The 16427-nt window shown below is 35.8% G+C and overlaps 1 protein-coding gene across 4 annotated transcripts in view; it reads left to right on the top strand.

The window, feature by feature from the left end:
• Positions 1 to 16427, top strand: part of STAM2 (signal transducing adaptor molecule 2) — a 45806-nt gene that overhangs the window by 18538 nt on the left and 10841 nt on the right. For 2 of the 4 annotated variants that reach the window (XM_036074677.2, XM_078070790.1), the window contains exons 3-11: positions 1043 to 1118; positions 1234 to 1332; positions 2268 to 2414; positions 3890 to 3959; positions 4767 to 4953; positions 12098 to 12192; positions 14663 to 14745; positions 14886 to 14973; positions 15958 to 16012. In XM_036074677.2, the coding sequence (XP_035930570.1) occupies positions 1043 to 1118; positions 1234 to 1332; positions 2268 to 2414; positions 3890 to 3959; positions 4767 to 4953; positions 12098 to 12192; positions 14663 to 14745; positions 14886 to 14973; positions 15958 to 16012 (900 nt within the window). The remainder of the gene's footprint in view (positions 1 to 1042; positions 1119 to 1233; positions 1333 to 2267; positions 2415 to 3889; positions 3960 to 4766; positions 4954 to 12097; positions 12193 to 14662; positions 14746 to 14885; positions 14974 to 15957; positions 16013 to 16427) is intronic. The other 2 variants (XM_078070789.1, XM_078070791.1) reach the window with 2 other exon arrangements.

Here is a 16427-nt window from a genome sequence, read left to right as displayed (position 1 = left end):
ATTTTCAACTTTTTGAGGAACCTCTCTCTATACTGTTTTCCAGAGTGGCTGCACCAGCTTGCATTCCCACCAACAGTGTAAGAGGGTGCCCCTTTCTCCACATCCCCGCCATCTGTTGTTTTCTGACTTGTTAATTTTAGCCATTCTGACCGTTGTATGGTGGTATCTCACTGTGGTTTTGATTTGTATTACCCTCATGCTGAGTGATGTTGAACATTTTTTCATGTGTCTGTTGTCCATTTGTATGTCTTCTTTGGAGAAATGTTTGTTCATGTCTTCTGCCCATTTCTTGACTGGATTTTTTTGTTTTTTGGGTATTGAATTTGATAAGTTCTTTATAGATTTTGGATATTAGCCCTTTATCTGATAAGACATTTGCAAATACCTTCTCCCATCCTGTCGGTTGTCTTTTGGTTTTGTTGACCGTTTCCTTTGCTGTGGAAAAGCTTTTTATCTTGATGAAGTCCCAATAGTAGTTCATTTTTGCCCTTGCTTCCCTTGCCTCTGGCAACGTGCCTAGCAAGAAGTTGCTGCAGCTGAGGTCAAAGAGGTTGCTGCCTGTGTTTTCTTTTAGAGGAAATTATTTGGTTCTTGATATTGGAATATACAACCTTTGCAACAAGCTCCTTCTTTTTTTTAGAGTTCCGTAGTTCTATGAACAAAATATTATGTGGAATCATTTTACAGATGTATTCCTTTAATGAAGTAAAGTTTGCAGGATTTTTTTTTTTTTAAAGATTTTATTTATTCATTTGAGACACAGAGATACAGAGAGAGAGAGAGAAAGCATGAGCAGGGAGAGAGGCAGAGGGAGAGGGAGAAGCAGGCTCCTCTCTGAGCCAGGAGCCCAATGTGGGGCTCGATCCCAGGACCCTGGGATCATGACCTGAGCCAAAGGCAGACGCTTAACCATCTGAGCCACCCAGGTGCCCCAGGATTTTATTTTTAAATTTAAAGTTATTTGATAGTAGAATGCCTTATATTTTTAATGTTTAAGTTGAAATTCTAAATAAATGCTTAATATTCTTCATTTTTTTCTTAGAGCAAAAGATTGCCTAAAAGCCATAATGAAAAGGGTAAATCATAAGGTTCCTCATGTTGCTCTGCAGGCGTTAACTGTAAGTAAAAGTCAGCTTATTATTTGACCCAAATTTTAAATGTGTATTTATTTCAGTAAGTTAAGTAAGATAATATCTCAACATTTGTATATTGATTTTTTATTTTAATTAATAGCTTCTTGGGGCTTGTGTGGCAAACTGTGGAAAGATATTTCATTTAGAAGTATGTTCCCGTGATTTTGCAACAGAAGTACGTGCTGTGATAAAAAATAAGGTAAATTTTAAGAAGAGAAGAAATTTAAGTCATTAAAAAGTACATATACTGTCTGTCATTTTAACTATATATAGCATTAATAAAATTGTATTATGAATGAAATCACTTTTAGCTAAGTTTGAAGTGAAATAAACTTCCTGTTCTAAAACTTGATGTTTTCATTTGTAGCACCAAAAACTGTTTTCCTTCCCAAAGCATATATACTTGTGATTATAGCTAATCTTTATTTAGAGTTAGTAAACAGTCACTGCTTTAAGGGTTTTACATGGACTGTCTTGTTTAATGCTCTTAATAACCCTTAAAAGTTAGATTCTCTTGTCATTCCTATTTTATAAATGCAGAAGCTGAGGCTTAGAGAGAAGAAGTTCAGTAACTTGTCCCAGGTCATGCAGCTAGTACTTGGCACGGCTGAAGTTCAGATCCAGGTTTCTAGAACTTCAGAGTCCAAACCAATCACTCGGCTGTACTGATTCACACTAGAGATGGCAAGCAAAGAGGACCTTTATTTTAGAGCAGGGTTGGGGGTGCTTCACAATAGGGTTTCTGTTACTGATTTCTTTGGGATAGAAACTCTGAAGCTTCTCTTGCTATTAGTGGCAAAAATCCAGGAATTTTAGTTTAGTTGATATAAAAAGCTTAATCTGATATTGAGCATATTAAAAAAAAAATAGAAGAAATAACCTCTGAGTATAAAAGATCTGTTGTCATTATAGTAAGAGTTAGAAATTGATGTTAAAAGGGTAATTTTACAAGAAACAACTTTATCTTAAAACGAAAACAGGCATTTATCAAGCACTCATCTAGGCTAGGGATTGATTGGTGGACTTTTGTTGATGTTTGTATAATTAAAGAGAATTTTGGTGATAATCTGTTAAATAATTCAAGTACTTACTTTAACCATAGTTTTATTTCTTTCTTTGCCTTGCCTTTAAAAGGCTCATCCTAAAGTATGTGAAAAACTGAAGTCTTTAATGGTGGAATGGTCAGAAGAGTTTCAGAAGGATCCTCAGTTTAGTCTAATATCTGCAACTATTAAATCTATGAAGGAAGAAGGAATTACCTTTCCTCCAGTAGGTTCTCAGGTAAGAGATTCATTTAGATCCGTGGTTGACCTTACACTATTTTGAAGGTATGTATCTTATATAAAAACTAGGCCAGGTCTATCGTAATCATCCCTTCCCACCTCTCCTCTCCAGGTGCCTGAGATAGTGCCTTATATTTAGTAGATGTTCTAATTGTTGAGTGAATTTCTTCTATATATCAGAACTTTGAGAAGTGAATCAGCCATAAATAATCTGTTTAAGGCTAGAGTCATGCAAAAGGCATAGATGTATGAGGGAGCCCTTATGTTTAAGAAATTTATAGTAAATGTGGAGGGTAGCTATATACATGGGAAAAATAACTAAATTGTAAGTGACACATATGGATGAGGGAGGGGTAACAAAGACTAGATGCCAGAAGAGAGAGGTAACTACAGACTGGGATGGTAAAGAGGTAGAATTTTTAGACTGGAATGTATTCCAATAGATAGGATGGAGGAGGTCCTATTGGGGAAGGAATGCTATGAACAAATTCATGGAATTGAGAAACCTCAAGACCTGTTTGTTGAAGAGTGAATTTGCGTGGAGTGAATGGCTTACATATAGATGAGTGGAACTATAAGACTAGAAATTTATTTGAGGAGGTAGGGAATAGCTTTAGTAGGACAGGGGGGGAGGTAGGGATAATGAGTCACAGAGTGGGCTATTTAAGTGTGGGAGAAGAACGCTATCTTGAGTTTTGCTTCAGTGCCTCTTGCCTTCCACTTCATATTAGGATACGGGCTAGGGAAAGAAACTAAGAGGGCGAGAAATGTATATTTTATTTTAATTTAGACTGTAGACTAAAGAGACAGAAAGAATTTTTAGAGTTGACCAGAACTAAGAGGATTTGGGGACAAAAACCTTACAAGTAATGAAAGCAAGCATTTTTCTGCTCTGTCTTCGTGTGTCAAAAACCCGTGTTTAAAGAACTGGTTGATGGTTCAGAATCCTGGACGTCTCTGTCTTGCATGCCTTTAAATTTAAACATGACCTTCCTGAGTCCTCTACTGTGCCTGAAGAAGCACCAAGATTCAAGTACAATGAGTACTAAATGAGAGCTTAACGTGTATTCCTAGAACTGCACCCGTTGTCTCTGTCCGCCCTCTCTCTTCAGTAATTATCATGGCTTCTCGCTGCCGCTTCTTGTGGAGCTTGATGCCCCTCACTGAATAAGAGACCTTGGACAGTTGACATCAGGGAAGTACAATCAGGAGAGATTCGTATTTAAGTACTTTCTGTATGCCATGTTCTGTATCAGATACTAAGATGGATGCAGAATGTAAGCCAGTTGGTGCCCTTTGTGAGTTTATGATGTTTTGTTTTAGTATTTGAAAACTGCTACTTAAAATTTTTACAAAGAACTTCACTTTTAAAAGAACTCGTTAGTTTTTAAAAAATTAACATGTGTGAGTAATTATAGAGCTTGTGTTTTCTTTGAAACGGTGGCTGTGTTCATTTTACTCATACATTTACAGACTGTGTCATCTGCTGCCAAGAATGGTACATCATCGAACAAAAACAAAGAAGATGAAGACATAGCTAAAGGTAAATGCTCAAGCATGTGTAATTTAGTGTTGCTTAAAACATCCTTGCCAGAACAATTTATTTAAATAAAAATTATAATCAAACTGGGTATACTTTTAGTATTTTACCTCAAATCTAGTAGGGTCTGAAAAGTAAGGAAAACAATTGATATGATACAATATTGATTTAATTCATAATCCTTGTCAGTAATATGTATTTAATGTCCTACCTTTGAAGAGATTTCATTTCACCTTTTCTTTTTTTTTTTTTTTTTTTTTTTTTTTAAAGATTTTATTTATTTATTTGACAGAGAGAGACATAGCGAGAGAGGGAACACAAGCAGGGGGAGAGGGAGAAGCAGGCTTCCGGCAGAGCAGGGAGCCTGATGCGGGGCTCGATCCCAGGACCCTGGGATCATGACCTGAGCCGAAGGCAGACGCTTAACGACTGAGCCACCCAGGCGCCCCATTTCACCTTTTCTTTAATGCCAAAGTTATGAGTCAAGCACAGAAATATGTTCACGGCTTGTCCTATATGGAAAGCTACCCATATTATAATGTCACAATCTGTTTGCTATAAAAATAATAGCTGCTGTATATGACAGACTGTGATAATAAGGAATGAGCAAAAACTTTATTTAAAAAAAAAAAAGTCATGATTTTCTGCCCTGTCCTCCCACGTCCCAAGAAAGTTAACTATTTAGCATTTAACTGGACAAATAAAATACTCACTTCATTTATTCTTATTAAGTATTACATTATTAAACTTTAAAAAAATCAGAATTAATTCTGGCTTCTTCGTTTTTTGCATTTCAATTTTTCAAATTAGCTATTGAATTATCATTGCAAGAACAGAAGCAGCAGCATGCAGAAACAAAATCCTTATATCCATCTGCAGAAATTCAGTTAAATAATAAAGTTGCAAGGAAAGTGAGAGCTTTATATGATTTTGAAGCCGTTGAGGACAATGAACTCACTTTTAAACATGGTGAAATTATTATTGTTTTGGATGACAGGTAAGTTTTATATCTTTATTTCTGGAATATTTTGAAGTTATTAAGTATAATATTCTTTATTTAGAATCCTGGATATTCAGGTCTTTGGCTTTGGTGTATTTAAATCATAATAGAGCCTTTTCATACCTTAATTTTTTTCTAAAATAAAAGTTAGACTAGGTGATATGAATTCCTTATTTTGTTAAATTTGGTAGTATTTTTTATATCTTGGATAAAAGATGTATTAAATAATGTTGCTTATCACAGTTGTGAAGCATAAATATTTCATCATCTGAATACATTTACATTGGGGAGTTGTGTATATCAAAATTACTGGCAAAGAAAAACAGCCTTTAGGAAGAAATACAGCTATATTATTATTATTATTTTTTTTTTTAAGAGCGGGAGAGAGGGAGAGGAAGGGAGTAGGTAGAGAATCTCAAGCTGACTCCACGCCCAGCTCAAAGCCCAATGGTGGGCTTGAGTTCACAATCCCGGGGATCAAGACCTGAGCTGAAACCAAGAGTCAGATGCTTAACCAACTGAGCCACCCAGGCGCCCCAGCTATATTATCTGATAAAAGCAACCAAAAGCTACGCTCAGTTCTTCCCCAATTCTTAACTTGCTACTCTTCCTCACAATTTCTCTATCATTTAAAGTTATAGTAAAGAATAGATCTATTGTACATCTGAAGCTAATATAATGTTGTATGCCAACTACACTTCAACTTTTAAAAAAAGGATAGATCTGTCTCTATTGGGCCTAATTCTATTTTTTACTTTGGTTTTAAAAGAAGTTGATGAAATTTAGCAAGGGTGACTCCTAACAGCTTGTTGCTGTGAACAGAGATTGCAGATGCATTTGGTATCTGTTATAAATAACTTAGTAAGGATATATTAGTCTGGTGCGTTTTTAAATGAGTAGATACACAAAATGGTTTTACTTCCCCGCAGTGAATAGTTACTAAGAAAATGTTATGTAATAGGCTCTGTTTATATAAAAAATGAATGAGGGCACAGTTCTGTCTTCTAAAATCTAGACTAACTGGAGTTAAAATTTCTGTAGATATTTGTATGGAATACAGGTTGTGAATGCCATGAAAGAGGTAATGTTGGGGTCCAGCAGTGACCAGATTTGTACCAGGTACAGCATCTGGGAAAGAAGGCTTAACCAGGGGGTTCATTTCAGGTGAACTTTGGTTTTGATGGGATAGGAAAAATTTTGCAAGAAATTGAGAATAAGAAAAAGAAGGTCTCTTAGGCAGTCAAGAAAGTAATCATTTTTCTTCTTTAAATTTTTTTTTTTTTTAAATAGTCATTCGGAGTGGAACACATCCCTGAATGAGAGTAAATAAATATTAAGGTGCAGAAGTAGTTCAGTAGACTGAACACAGAGTCTGAAATGTCAGGCTTCTTAGTGTAGTTTTAGTTAGAATATTTACAAAAGAACTTAGGCTTATACTTCAGGTACTCCTATACAAGTAGAAAATTGAATTTGTGAAGTCAATAGAGACTAAACTACAATATGAGTAGTTTTTGCTCTAAGATTCAAATTTTGAGTGTTTTATGTAGTGAGAAAATATTCTAAAATAAATTGCTGTTTGGAGCTCCTGGGTGGTGCAGTTGGTTGAGCATCTGATTCTTGATTTCGGCTCAGGTTGTGATCTTAGGGTCCTGAGTTCCAGCCCCAAGTCAGGCTCTGTGCTCACTGTGGAGTCTGCTTCAGATTCTCTCTTCCTCTCCCTCTGCCCCTCCCACTCATGCACACTCTCTTGCGCACTCCCCCACTCCCCGCTGTCTCTAAAATAAATAAGTCTTTAAAAAAATAAACTAAATTGCTACTTACAAGTAAGTAAGTAAGTAGAGTACTGATTAATGGCACAGGTACTTTATCACTTATCTTCAGCAGCCCTGTACCACCCTGTGTTTTGATAACTCAAATCTCTGACTTTTTCTTTTGTACCTGTTGTGAGTACCGAATGTATCCCTTGACATCATTGATGTTCACGTGGCACTGTACTCTTACTGCAGTCTACAGGCTTGCAGTGAGTAAAGGGTTATGTTGCTGTGCTGCATGTGTCTTTCCACACATGTTTAAGCACAAAGTCATTTAACAACTTAGACTCATATAAAAGTATTTTCAGTTGAGATTTTAACACTGCAAAAGAGAACTTTTTTCTTTATAACTTCTAGGAGAATTCAACATGAATATGATGGAATATGTAGATTGATTGCTGTCATTTTAATGATAGGATACCCCAATCTTAAAGTTCCATAGATATGCTCATTAATACCCGTAGGTTAAATGTTGTCATTCTGGGTGATGGATTATCACTGGCAAGATTTTTAAGCACAAATGCAAACTTGGGTCCTAAAGTTAAATGGCAGTCTTCAGTTAAAGAGATCATCTAGGTGATCCAGAATATGACTGTATTCATTGTTTTTATATTGCTGTGGAAATGAAAGCACAAAATTAAAATTTTCATATGTAGAATTTGAAGTGCCTTGAAGATACATCATTCTTGGATCTCAGCTTAAGAAACACAGAACTAATAGAAAAGGCACACATTTCTTATTAACAGAATATACCAAAAAAAGAAAAAACAAAACCACCTTTTGACTTTCTACATTTTTAGCTTTATCTCACCACTCCTCGTTTGTTCTTTATGTACTCTTTCAAATAATCAAGTAGGATTGGCTCCCTAAATTAAAAAATAGGTATTTTAAGGAAACAACCCCCCACAAGATTACCAAGATTTCCAGGTTTACTATTTGTATGTTTGTGGTTTTTCACATGATTATCATATCCATAAAAAAGGCATCAGTTAATCTTCAGCCACTGTCATTACAAAAGTCAGCAAAGGGGCCCCTGGGTGGCTCAGTCGGTAAAGTGTCTGGCTTGTGATTTCAGCTCAGGTCATGATCTCATGGTTTGTGGTATTGAGCTCCACGTCATACTCCCCACTTAGTGGGGAGTCTGCTTGGGATTCTCTTGGAGAATCTCCCTCTCTCTCTCTCTCTCTCTCTCTCTCTCTCTCTCTCAAATAAATAAATAAATCTTAAAAAAACAGAAGTCAGCAAATAAGTTGTTTTATTTGAGAAGTCAGTAGCCTAAAAGACTCAGGTTTTCATTTATTTTGAGACCTAATGGCAGCAGAGCAAATGTCATTTATATTTCCATAGCCCTAATTTCCTTTTCTTCCTAGCAAATGCCAGTTTAATCCAAAACCCATGTAGATTTCACGTCTTCTGAGCAGCCTTTACTCTCTGTTGTTAGTTTCCAATAGTTAGAAGTTCTTTCTCTGTGCTGCTATAGCTCCCTGCACATAATAGCATTGCTCGTACTGTACTGCAGTCACATCTCTACATATGTCTCTCTGGCTATATGATTCTGAAGAGGGTCAGCACTTCCTTGGGTGGGAGGAAGGGGGAAGGAGAAAACAAATCCCACAAGGTAAAGCAAGGTAACATGTTCTTAGTTGGTACAGGAGGGTTGAAAAATACCGCACTAGATTTTCATTCTTGAGGGCAGAAACTGTCTCCATTAGCTTTGTAACTTCAGTGTTTAACCTGATGTTACTTGGCCCCTCTTTGGTAGGCTTTCATAAGTGTTAGCTGTATAATCAGTTAATTGATAGTAAAGTTTCTGTCTTTATCACTTTTCACTCACTTCAGCTGTGACTTATTCTTTTTCTTAATATAAAAAGCTCTAAATATAAATGCTGCATTTAATTATCAAACAATTTATGTAAAATTATAGTGCTGAATTGCCTTAATTTAGAAATTTAAAATTGAACAGTACTTTGTGTCATTAACATTCCAAAGAATCAACAGATTGTCCATGGAGAGAATGTAGATAGAGCTGGATTAGGGCTAGGAAGGAGTCGTCATGCTTTGACATGGCATTTGGTTGTTTTGCCTACTTTTATGCTTCATCAGGGAGTTTGTAGTAGTGGTTGGGAGGGAAATAATCTTACATTAGTAGGACCACTGGAGAAGGCTACAGATAAAATTGTTGATAGGTTCAAATAAAACCCACGTGTCCATTTCACAGGTTGGGTTTTCTGGTTTTATATAAAAATTCCTCTGAGTTCAGCTGTCCTTTTTAAAATGGAATGTTTAATTTAAAAAAGCACGTAAGAGAATTTCTCATTTTATATAGATATCTGCAGACATAAGAATTGTCAATACATCAATTATTTTCTGGTTTTAAGAATTTGGGTGATATATAGCTCACATCTTTGTGGTACTTTTTAAATGAAATGATGTTTCAGAGTCCTAGGAGTTAATTCATCCTGAAGTTTCATTTTTAGGAATGTCTATTCAATAAGTCAAATTTTTGGAAAGGAATAGACAAAATTATCATTTCTAGATTCTATGATTGTCCATATAGAAGATCCAAGGGACTCAATGGACAAACTATTAAAATTGGTAAGAGTTCATCAGGGTTGTTGGATACAAGCTCAACATACAAAAATCAGTGGGTATTTTAATCACAGCTATTTAGAAAATGTAATAGAAAAAAATTGCCATTCTCATTAGTAATAATTATAAATGATCTAGGGATAAATCTAATAAAGATATGTGAGGACTTTATGGAGAAAGTTACAGAATTCTTTGAAAGATATAAAGAAATATAAGTATATATAGTATGTTTATTTTTTTAAGATTTATTTATTTGAGAGAGAGCACGAGCAGGACGGGCAGAGGGAAAGGGGGAGAGAACCCCAAGCCGACTCTGTGCTGAGTGTGGAGCCCATTACGGGACTGGATCCCAGGACCCTGAGATCATGACCTGAGCTGAAACCAAGAGTCAGATGCTCAACTGAATGCACCACCCAGGCGCCCCTCAAATATATTAAATATAAATGGAGGGAGATACCGTATTCATGGTGAAGAAAACTTTAATGTTGTAAAGATTTCATTTTTCCCATATTAATGCATAAATTCAGTGCATTTCTAATTAAAATCCCAATAGGACTTATTTTCAGAGACCTTGAAAACGTTTTAATTTTAACATTAATATGGAAATATGAAAGTATGCAAGAGAAGGTACTTTCCCTGCCAAGTATCAAGGCCTATTAATAAGCTGTAGTAAATAAGTATATAGATAGTTCAACAGAATGGAATCCAGATCCATCTGCCCATGAACAGATAGCAGCCTGCTGTTTGAAAGATAGGATATCCTAAATCAGTAGAAAAAACGATGTACTATTCAATAAATTTTTGCCGGGATGAATGGCTCTTTATACAGTACAAATAAAACTTTAATTCAGTTTCACGTAGTACATATGGTTTCATTTCAAATGAATTAAAAAACATGGGGTGGGGTGCCTGGGTGGCTCAGTCGATTAAGCCTCCAACTCTTGGTTTCTGCTTAGGTCATGATCTAAGGATTGTGGGATCGAGCTCTGTGTGTCAGGCTCCACGCTCAATGCAGAGTCTGCTTGAGATTCTCTTTCCCTCTCCCTCTGCCCCTCCCCGTGCTTGCACACACATGCACTCTCTGTCTCTAAAATAAATGAATCTTTAAGAAAAAAAGAAGACTTAAACATGGGGGAGAGATAAGAAAGAAAACCTAAAACTATTAAGTATATTAGAAAACAGATTTGGGAGTTTAGGGATAGAGAAAGATTTCTTTTTTTTTTTTTTTTAAGATTTTTATTTATTTATTTGACAGAGACAGAGATAGCGAGAGCAGGAACACAAGCAGGGGGAGTGGGAGAGGGAGAAGCAGGCTTCCTGCTGAGCGGGGAGCCCAGTGTGGGACTCGATCCCAGGACCCTGAGATCATGACCTGAGCCGAAGGCAGACGCTTAACAACGGAGTCACCCAGGCACCCGAGAAAGATTTCTTTTAAGAAAACTATAAACCATAAAAGAATGCTAAAATTTGATTACATGGAACAAAAAACACCATGCAGTAAAAGAAACTATGAACATATGTTAAAAGACAAGTGACAGTTTGAGAGAAGGTATTTGCATGATTCAGACAAACAGTTGCTATCCAGAATATATAAAGAACTACAGATCCATGAAAAGAGATAAATAGCCCAGTGGAAAAGAAAAGTGGACAGAAAACATGAACGAGTAGTTCATAGAAGAGGCATTCTGAATGACCGGCAAAACATGTGGATGCTCAGGAAGTGCAAATGAGCATAGCCTTGAGATATGATCTCTCTCCTGTCTGATATCAAGTGTTGCTTGGACAGTTAACAAGCATGAGGGAAAATGACATTCTCACATGCTGCTGAGGGAAGGAAGATGGTGCATTGCCATAAGCACTTAAGAAGACTATTTGGCAGTATTTGGTAAAATGGAAAATGTTTTTATCCTGAGGCCCAGCAAGTCCACATCTGTGAGTAACCTAAAGTATTGTTGCTTGTGTGCCCTAGAATCTAGAATAATCATTACACCAGTCTTTATAAAGTGAAAGACTGGAAATATTTAAGTGTCCATCTGTATGGGGATGGATAAATCAAATATGCTGTATTCGGATGATGGGTCTTTAAAAGGGATAAACAAGGGGCGCCTGGGTGGCTCAGTTGGTAAAGTGGCTGCCTTCGGCTCAGGTCATGCTCCCAGGGTCCTGGGATCGAGCCCCACATCGGGCTCCTTGCTCCACAGGAATCCTGCTTCTCCCTCTCCCACTCCTCCTGCTTGTGTTCCCTCTCTTGCTGTGTCTCTCTCCGTCAAATAAATGAATAAAATCTTTAAAAAAAAAAAAGGGATAAACAAGATATGAAAATATTAACATATAAAATGTAAAAATCTATAATGATTAATATATATATATATATATATAAACTTTGCCATAGGTGTATGTAAACAAATAAAAATACACTCATAGGAAGGCTACATACCAGCTTTAGGTAATGGTTTGGTAGGTTGGATGTGGGGTTGGGACTTGGGGTTGTTGATAATTTTTTTTTAAAGCCCCAAATCAGCTATGACTTGTTAATTCGTTCTAAATTTAAATACGGGAATGTGGATGTTTGCTTTATTTGTGGTTTTCTGTATCTTTTATTAAGAACTGCTTTTAAATATAGTTGGATATGAACTAGTATTTTCAGAGTAGGCTAAATTTAATTTTTATTTTAATTCCTCTTGCTGCTAATGTACTTGAAATGTAGAAGAACAAATGACATTTTTGTACTGTATTTTCAGTGATGCCAATTGGTGGAAAGGAGAAAATCACAGAGGAATAGGACTCTTCCCATCTAATTTTGTAACAACTAATTTAAACATAGAGTCTGAGGCAGGTAAGTTAAATTTTAGGGAAGATTAAATCTATTAAAGTTTTTTACACTTGAGTTTTATGGTTCAGTTTTGTTATTTTTTTATTGTTGTTTTTTTAAGTAATTTCTATGCCCAACATGGGACTCGAACTCATGACCCTGAGATCAAGAGTCACATGCTCTACTGACTGAACCAGCCAGGTGCCCTGGTTCAATTTTGAATATAAAGTAGATTGGCATTTTACTCTGTTTTAAATTATTTATAGACAGTACAGTTTAATTTCTTACCAAATTAAAGGGTTAACTTATTCCAAGTCAATTCCAAGAATTAATTTTTTTATGATTTTATTTTAAACTCTGAGAATTAATGTGCATAATTCCATAAAAGGCATAAAACAATCTGTGATGACCATGTAGATATTTAATTCAACCTAATTATGGTTTAAGAGGCAGTTTGAATCTTCAGTATAAAGAATATTGGTTTTATTCATCACTGAACCACAGTACCAAAGGGAGTAGGTGGCGGGGTGGGGGCTGGTTGACAAGTGCCAAGTGTGATTACAAGGGTTAGGAGTACTCCTAAATTTTAAATTTTTCCTCACCTTGATTTGATCCTAGGGAACTTGAAGCAATAATAAAACAGTATAATTAAGACAGTGGGTTCCTGCTTCAGATCTTCTGCTGTCAACCATGCAGAGAAAGCTTCCATTTGTTATGCAGGCAGAAAGGTGGGGGTTGCTGAGTGTAAAGAACAGCTAATAGTATTACTAATGATGCTCATGATCGGAAATAATATAGTTCACTGGTGTTTGAGTATTCATTTATCAGGTATTTTGCAAAGTCATTGGCTTGCACTATTTCATTTAATCCTCATAACTCTTGAGATAGGTTTTTCTGTTACCCCATTTTACAGATAAGGAAACTGAGGCTGAGGGTTTATGTGGCTAGTAGGTGATAGAGCCATGATTCTGAAGTCAGCCAGTCTGCTCTTAGATGTACTTATACTGACTTACTGCAGGACATGTCAGTGCTAGTTTGTATTATCAGTGTTAGAGAAAAAACTTAAATTGTGAAAGCTTTGTGCATTGTGGGGAACATCTTTGTATGGGTGGACTGAGGCATTCAGTTAAAGTAAACTTGAGAGACTTAAAGACTCATTTAAAGACTGAGTACTTTGCCAGTATTTATACTTTTTATTCCTCTAGTCTGACTCTCTAAGTAGTTGTGAAAGTTGGAGACGCTGTTTTTAATAACTTCGTAAGACCATGCTCAGGGGATCCTTTATAGAAATTACCCCTTGGGATAGGCTAGAGCACCTGAGCTGTGGTTTTAAAAGTAAAAACTATTCTGGCTTTTCAGTATATCCTCATGTTATGTTGAGCTCTGCTCCTTAGGACCTGTTTGAAAGTTAGCCAAATATTTGAAGTAAGTGGCTAACTGTTGGGACTTGAAAATCCTTTGGTTATAGAGTTTTTTTTTCCTGAGGGGTATACATTTTATTGGAAACCTTAAGTACTTTTCAGACAGAACACGATGTCTTCATTGAAGGCTCTCACGTGGCCTGGAGAGCAAACAGATTTTTGGATTAGAGGCAAGGTAGATTTTTATTGTAATTTTATTTTTTATCAAAATTTACTTTATTAAAATATAGTACATTACAGCAACACGCCAGTGAACATTAAATTGTTTTCTGGATATGTACATTTATAAATTATTTTTCAACCTGTTTATGAAAGGTGGGGTTTTTTTGTTTTCTGTTGCTTTAAAACTATTAATCAAAGTTAGGTTGAAATTGAGTATTTTTTTTTTTTTTCATTTTGAAGATGAAATCGAGTATTTTTTTGTTCATTTGGGAAATATTTTTTTTTTAAGATTTTTTATTTATTTATTTGACAGAGAGAGACACAGTGAGAGAGGGAACACAAACGGGAAGTAGGAGAGGGAGAAGCAGGCTTCCTGCTGAGCAGGGAGCCCGATGCGGGGCGGGATCCCAGGACCCCGGGATCATGACCTGAGCCCCAGGTAGACGCTTTACGACTGAGCCACCCAGGCGCGCCTTGGGAAATTCATTTTTATAGCAAGGAAAGTGTAGAAGGAGCCTCATATATTTAACTCTGAATTTAGCTGTTCAGATTACACTCTACTGTCTTATATATTCACCCTAGTGGTAACACTCAGTTTTTCAGAAAATGCGTAGAATGACAGTTCCCGTTAATATTGCTCACTTGTTCCACTAGAAGGTAAGTTCCATCAAGGCAGAGATTCTTGCTGTTTTATTCACTGATGTATTTCCAATGCCTGGCACATAGTAAGGGCTAATAAATGTTTGTGGTATGAATGAATGAACATATGTAATAACGTATATTAATTATGAAATGTGATGACTAAAGGGTTTCCTTTTTTTTCTTACGGATAATCACAGGCTACTTACATATTAGTGACTAAAATACCAAAGTAAATGCTGAGGAACTTAAAGTTTACTTTGTTTCCATAGCAGCTGTGGACAAATTGAATGTAATTGATGATGAGGAGGAGGAAATTAAGAAATCAGAGCCTGAGCCTGTTTATATAGATGAGGTAGAGTTTTTCTTTTGTTTAATAGTTAAACTATCAATACTTTTAAAATCTATTATCCTTGAGAATGCTTGGAAAGAGTAATTTTTATGGTCATTGAAATGAAAGCTTTTGAGTTTCTAAGTGTCCATTTACTTTTTTAGGATAAGATGGATAGAGCCCTGCAGGTACTCCAGAGTATAGATCCAACAGATTCAAAACCAGACTCCCAAGACCTCTTGGATTTAGAAGGTACTTAGTGAGCCTTAGAGATTACTTTAATGTCATTTAATATTTTAGCTATTTATAATGTCTTAAATGTCTTTCTGCCTTGTGTTTGCTTCTAGAAATTAGAGATCTCTGGTGGGAAACAGACTAGTGTAATAAAATAGTAAACACATAACTTGGAAGATGTTGTTATAAACCTGCCTATCATGTTCAAGAAGGAAGTCTTTATTTTTCTGTAAGCCCACTAGTGATATTGGCTGAAGAGAGTTGCAATCCAAAAAAGGACAGAATTAAGAATAAGAGCGTATTAAATTAATTGAGTCAAAGTGTTAGAAATTCTTATTTTTCTTATAATTCTCTTGTATCATGATTTTAAAGGGCAAAATTACACATGATCGGTGTTAACTTTGTAATGTAGTCATTTGATGCATGCTGATATGTCCTTTCAATCCCCAAGAAATTTGAAACAAATGTTTTTTTGCCTTTTTTTAATCCTTTGGGAGAAAAATCTCTGATAAATGGATAAATCTTAAATCTTTTTATAGAAGAAACTGGTTATGAATACAGGATACTACACTATTCATTTTATCAGTGTTTACATTTGGAAATAACACAAAATATTTAATTTTAAAATGGCTTAGGTCCTTGAAAAATGTTCGTATGTAATCTGTACACAATTATATATTTTATATACTGTGACTCAAGTTCATTTACTTAGCTAATAATAGTTTTCGCGATAGCTCCAGATTCACAGTCGTAAACTTAGTACTTCAGAGAACATGGTCAGATTTCTCTTTTGATTTTGATTTTGCCTTTGGTCACAGATATTAATATTGGTGCTGAATAGTATTAAAATTAGGTCTTTTATAGTCCTTTCTCTAACATAAACCTCATTTTCTTTGTATTATGCATGGTGTTGCATATCGGTGTGCTCCATTGTTAAAAATTGTTGAAATTGATTTGAACTGGTTTAAGTTTCAAGGTTCAAAATTATTTTTGTATTTACAGATATCTGCCAACAGATGGGCCCAATGATAGATGAAAAACTTGAAGAGATTGATAGGTGAGATTCTTTGTGCAGGGAATAACAAGTATAGTTTTCTTTCTTTCTTTTTTTAAAGATTTTATTTATTTGTTTGAGACAGAGAGCACATGAGCTGGAGGGAGAGGGAGAAAGAATCGAAGCAGACTCTGCACTGAGCACAGAGCCTGATGTGGGGCTCAGTCTTGGGACAGCAAGATCATGACTTGAGCTGAAACCAAGAGTCAGATGCTTAAGCCACCCAGGCACCCCAACAAGTATAGTTTTCTTATGGATTACTTGTTTTTTGGCAGAACTTTAAGAAGTTTTGTGGAACTGTTCAATCTGTTGAAATTGTCTCTCAGTTTCCAGAACTCTTACAAACAAATAGCAAGCTGGTACTTTTTATTTTGGTAGCATTTTTTCCCCTGTGGCAGTATAATATACCTAGAATCAT

Source organism: Halichoerus grypus, chromosome 4 (genome assembly GCF_964656455.1).
Source record: "Halichoerus grypus chromosome 4, mHalGry1.hap1.1, whole genome shotgun sequence".
NCBI lineage: Eukaryota > Metazoa > Chordata > Mammalia > Carnivora > Phocidae > Halichoerus > Halichoerus grypus.
The sequence above is the reverse complement of the archived record's forward strand: the minus strand, read 5'-3'. Positions and strand labels throughout refer to the sequence as shown.